Here is a 6,000-nt window from a genome sequence, read left to right on the forward strand (position 1 = left end):
ATAATCATGCTCTTAAGCAGAGCTATGCTGAGAGAGAGAGAGAGAGAGAGAGAGAGAGAGAGAGAGAGAGAGAGAGAGAGAGAGAGAGAGAGAGAGAGTATGATTATTATAACATGAGAAACGTACTAATCATGCTCTTAAGCAGAGCTATGCTGAGAGAGAGAGAGAGAGAGAGAGAGAGAGAGAGAGAGAGAGAGAGAGAGAGAGAGAGAGAGAGTATGATTATTATAACATGAGAAACGTACATTTGGCCTTGGTAATTGATGGGAATACTTTTCTTCATCTTTTAAAGTGGAGAGATTTTTCTTAGTATCAAGTATTGGAGCGGCATTTTTGTATCACATAATACAAGTAAGGTGAGCTAATAGCTGTTAAATTATTTTAAAATTTTAAATTTGTGTCTTGGGGATCAATTAACTGAATAACTAATCTAGCAATAATCAATATAAGTGTGAAGATGCACTCCATGGATGAAATATGCGGAATGAGTTGGAGATTTGGTCAATTTTTTTGTTTTTGTGAGAGTTGGAAATATGTATACGTATCATCTGATAAAGGAGGAACATTACTGTAGTTTGACATATCGTGGAGGATTCCAAGGCTGCTCCTCCTCAACATCACTGGAGTTTCTATTTCCCACACCCTTGTCAAGGAAATAGTATTGCACATCGCCTTGCTCGCCATGCTCTCCGTATGGATTTGGTTACTTGCTCCTCGTTTGAGGAGCCCCCAGACTTCATTTAAAGTTCAATCTCGTCTGAATGTAACTAATGGTGGCATTACTCTGCCGGCTTACTCTGTATTGGTTATTTTTGTCTATGAAAAATCATGCCGTTGCTTAAAAAAAGAAAAAGAAAAAGGAACATTACTGCAGATCTACATAGTATGATTTATTGAATGTTTAACATGTATCAAGAAAATCATGTTCACGGTTTGATCAGTAAACAGGTTAGATATTTGATAACAAAAGATGATTACAACATGTACGACATGATTTAGCCTGGCAAATTTCCACGGAAATTTCCTCATTGCATAATTTAAAATGCCCTAATTAAGTGCAAAACTTTATTATGTGCTATGATCTATTCTTGCATAAGACTCGATACATTTAGGTAAGTAGTTTCTTTTCCTTGTTTCCAGTAACTATCGATTCATGGGTATGAGATATAGCGCATCTCATATATCAGAAAATCAAAAACTCAAATGATGATATAGAGAGCAACTCAACTTCTTATAAAAACATATTGGGTCTCTTATATTTTTTGATGTGGGTTTTATACTATTCACACGTTTTCTCACGTATGAGGTCATTTAAGTTTAATATGTAGACAACACATATTAGGATGTAGGCAGTGACGAAGTCAGGATTTCTCGGGAGAAGGGGCGAACTTAAAAGAGTGCAAAGTTAAAGAAAAATGGCAACAATTAAATCTTTTTATATAGTAATGTCTTCCATAATTAATCAATTCAAACAAATTACAATTGTTGCCGGCGATGTTTCATGTCATGAAAACGTCGCATAATAGGCTCATTATCAATAAAAGCAAATACATCTCTCTCAATGTAAACAACCATGCTATCACTCAACCATTGATCTCTCATTTTGTTACGCAATGGTGTTTTCACAATCTTCATAGCAGAAAAAGCTCTCTCCACCGAAGCCATTGCAACCGGTAACACCAAAGTCAATGTAAAAAGCTTATACACTAACATATAGCTTTCACACCTCCCGGTCATCACTAACTCTTTTGCAAGATCACTAATTCCTCTCAATGATGAAAACTCAGTATGCATCTTCATATCATGAATGTAATTGTCAAGTTGAATTGGAAGATTAATGAGGTCCATACGATCAAAATCTTGAGGATAAAGTTGGGCTAAACGAACAATTTTTGCTTTGTCAAAAGATGCAAAATTATTCACCGGACTCAAACATGCCATACAAAGAAGCAACTCGGTGTTTACCTCATTGAAGCGCTCATTCAATTCCTTTAGTTGCATATTAAGGACTTGAAAATAGAGGTCCACACGATATCATAGAATCAAATCAATAATCAATAACCAATAACCATATTAGTGCATTACCATATGATTCTATACTAATTAAACAAAATTCGTATTAAATAATTAATTAGGGTTAGGGATTATAAATTTAGGAAATAAAAAATTTACCTTTGATTGAAGGCTGGAAACTAGTGGCTCATACTTCAGTGGCTGAAGAGTGGTTGGTGATGGCTGCAAAAAGCCAACGGGAATCAACCTTCCTAACTTTTCCGTTCTGTTGGGTGTTGGCTGCTTGGATTTAGGGGGCAAAGCTGCTCTCTCTCTCTGATTGGTGAATGGGAAGGTTGAAACAATAAAGGGGGCACGGGTCTGAAGGGACTGAGGGAAGGGGACACACGATCCCCCATATAGATATATATATATATATATATATATATATATATTATTCAAACACCCAAAACGACATCGTTTTATTTTAAAATTTTTAATTTTTTTTACCAGGACCAAAACAACGTCGTTTTGGCCTGGATGTTTTTTTTTTAAAAAAAAAAAAATTCAAATTTGCAGCAGCTGCACGCAGCAGAAATAGAACACTGGAAACAGAGGGGCTGCACCAGTCAGTTTTTCGGCGAGGGGAAGGGCTGAACCCAACTCTCCAGTGGTGTTTTCCGCAAAGGGGAGTGGCGGCCGCCACTCCTCGTTCTCACGTGGCTTCAACACTGGATGTAGGAGCACGTATCTCGTTGGGCTAACATGGATGAACCGTGCATGCACACATATTGGGCAACATAAGTGAATATGACTCTGATATCAGGAAGGAATCGACATTTCACTTTATAGTATAGAATAAAGGAATTGGATCTGCTTGAGACCTTAGTGTCCAGAGCCTAAGGATCAATTCATTTGAGCCGCACAAATTGAATCCAACGGTCCCTATTAACTCATTTTCCTGGCCCACCACACAAAACCAATGACTCTGATTTTTTTTACACACTAATCAACGGCCCAGATGAATTGATCTTTAGGCTCCGGACACTAAAGTTCGGAGCGGATCCAATTCCTAAAATGAATTAACAGTATGAAGAATAACATAACTTCTTATAATCAGACACTAAATCTCTTAATGATCCGATGTGAGATTCAGATGGTTGACCATAAATCCTCATCCAATCTGAAATTCATTTATGCTGTAAATTAACAAATGATCGCGTTACCAATCAAATACTAATCTGAATTGTCCAAGTAAATTCATTCCGGCAAAATTGACAAATCATTCCGGCAAAATTGAACAAGAATTATATATAATTTTTTGCCGCCATGAATACGATGGGGCCTCATCTCAAAAGGTCAAAGAATTGGACAGCATCAACACAAAATTCTATTTCCCAACTCATAATTTCATAAACAAAATTATAAAACAGCCTTCCTTATTGACATATCAAATTCCTAACAATTCTGGAATTTCCTCGGCTCCTGAGAATATATTAAACCAAAAGTCCATGTTGTTGTCATTGTACATGTCTAAACTAAAACCACCATCAGTAGGCCCCATATTCACTTGTGGGTCACCACCAAATGCCTGAAACTCATTCACCGTCTCTTCATAATACTCAGTTGACAAAACTTCCGACCAAAAACTATCATCCGGTTCTGGTAAATTTGCTTGGTAATCATCAAATGTCACGCATACATTGTTACTAATGTTGTTGTTGTTGTCCTCGTTGGTCGTGACAAATGACGTGTTACTTGAAGTACATCGAGCCGGCGAAACAGGCACACAATCCAAGCTATCAGATTTTGCACAATGTGAAGAATCATCAATGGGCTCTAGCTCTTGCTCCGTTTTTCTAGAGTAGAAATGTGCCCTAGAATCTGGTTCGGTTTGGTTCGATTTTAGTCTTTTTTTTAAATGGGTGTGCCATACATTTTTTATTTCATTGTCTGTGCGACCAGGCAATCTCGCTGCGATTTGTGACCATCTGAGAAAAAAACAATAAGGAAATCAGATTTAGGGATATCAAATCTGTTCTGTTGTGTCACATGAATCATTGTGAGCACTACGCAAGAGTGCAAAAAATGTTGCGTAGTACTTTAAATGCTTGAAAATCGTGTTTTTCATTTTTATTTCTTGGGTTTTAGGTAGTGCATGAAAAAGTTATGTAAGGAATCTTTTTTCAGTCCCCACATGTTTCACTAGTCGACTAGCTAGATTGTCATCTAGTCCCCACATGCATCAATGCTCTTCATTGGCATGATGTGATCTTCCATTTAGAAATTAAGAGAAAAAAAAGAGTTTGTCGATAGTATGAATTCGTATTCAATACAAACACGTTTTAATGATTTATAATTCACGAGAAAGGTGAACTTATCGACCTAACAATTATAATTGCGTAAACATGCAATACTTGGAAAATGAATACGTCTCAATAATTTAATATGGTCTTTTACTCTAGCGGAGAATGATGAAATTATAGATCTAACTGTTAGTACTACGTTAACCTGCAGTTCAAATTTGCAGAAAAATCGAAGAGGAAATGGAACTACGTACTACATACCTATTTCCTAACATTTGATGTAAGTTGATGATGGCGTCTTCTTCTTCCCTGCTAAAATTCCCTCTTTTGATATCTGGCCTCAAGTAGTTTGTCCATCTGAGTCTACAACTCTTTCCACACCGTAACAAACCTAGAAAAAAGAAACACTCAAGGTCAATTAAAAGCTCAAAACTTTCAAGTTTCTAGTGTGTGTGTGTAATTCTTCTCCAAAATGTCCTTTAAGAACTTAATTTGGAAGAACCCAAGAAGCCATTTTTTTGTTTGCATTAGTAGATTAGCAGTTGATAAAGCAAGGTCTAATCAGTAATTACCAGCTAGTTTTGGGAGAGCTCTCCAGTTTCCATGGCCATGCTGCTGAATGTAAGTGACAAGTATGTGATCTTCTTCTGCAGTCCAAGGCCCTTTCTTCAACCCCATCTTCTGGCAGCAAGGAGCTCTAACCATTTTTCTCTTTCGAATTTGATCAGAAAGTGATTAAAAACTCTCTGTTCGGGCCTAAATTAGTGGCACACTCACGAAACCAATCACTTGGCCTAGGTCCGAGGCTGAGGCGATATCGTAAGAGTGTTACTTTGAGCTGCTTCTTCTTCTCCTTCTCCTTCTGCTTAGGCTGCTGCTTAAACTTATAAACAATGGCAAGGTCTAAGATTGTGAAGACTCCCAAGTCTATTTATATACATGCATGTGCGTGCTGGCTAGCTTTGGCCTTGTACGAAATAGTCCAAAGTACAGACATGCATAATTTGAAATCTCTTTTTCTCTCATGTATTTGTGGGGTGCAGTGGCGTATATGACTTTTTGTTTTTTATTAGTCTAACTAAAACGTGGGGATTTATACATGCTTCTCTCATATTTGCTCTTGAATATTCAACACCATTTTTTTTTTAACATTTGCACAGTAACTAAGCATCTAAAGCATCTCACATAGGGGTGGGCATAAAAACCACAAAACCGCATCAAATCGTATGAAAATAAACCAAAAAGAACCGTGTTGACCAGAAAAGTCAACTTTGAGTCAAAAATTGAACCAGACCGTTCAAACCGGTTCCGGTTTCGATTTCGAATGAACAAGAACCGGCCAGAACCAAACCGAATCGTTTATTAATAATAAATAAATAAATATTATATATACACACATGTCATGGTATATAATAGGTTGAAAAATTAGTTTCACCAAGTTGCAAAGCAATGGATCCCATCCCAATGAGAGCTTACTACCCCACCCTCTCACCTCACTCACGGCCTCACATCCCCATTTCCCCATTTCAATTTCACATAGCCAACCCCATTTGGTTGCACTTTTTTAGTTGTCACTGCCATTTGGAAAAAAGGAAAGTCTGCATTCTATTCTACATAAACCAATATCAGTGGCTACCTTAAATTGAGAATTCTCCCAAGACGAGTCTTATTGCTTTGGTTTAGTGTTCTATGAGTAGAGGAA

General features: G+C 37.2%; 1 protein-coding gene across 1 annotated transcript; it reads right to left on the reverse strand.

Moving 5' to 3' along the window:
- Positions 1–3,359: 3,359 nt before the first annotated feature.
- LOC137730138 (transcription factor MYB30) lies at positions 3,360–5,225 on the reverse strand. Its single transcript, XM_068469201.2, is given in 4 exon segments — positions 3,360–3,450; positions 3,452–3,983; positions 4,560–4,689; positions 4,871–5,225. Coding segments are annotated over 4 exon segments (831 nt in total). The 5' UTR covers positions 5,004–5,225; the 3' UTR covers positions 3,360–3,414.
- Positions 5,226–6,000: the final 775 nt, after the last annotated feature.

This window comes from Pyrus communis, chromosome 10, assembly GCF_041283825.1.
Source record: "Pyrus communis isolate YQ-2024b chromosome 10, ASM4128382v1, whole genome shotgun sequence".
NCBI lineage: Eukaryota > Viridiplantae > Streptophyta > Magnoliopsida > Rosales > Rosaceae > Pyrus > Pyrus communis.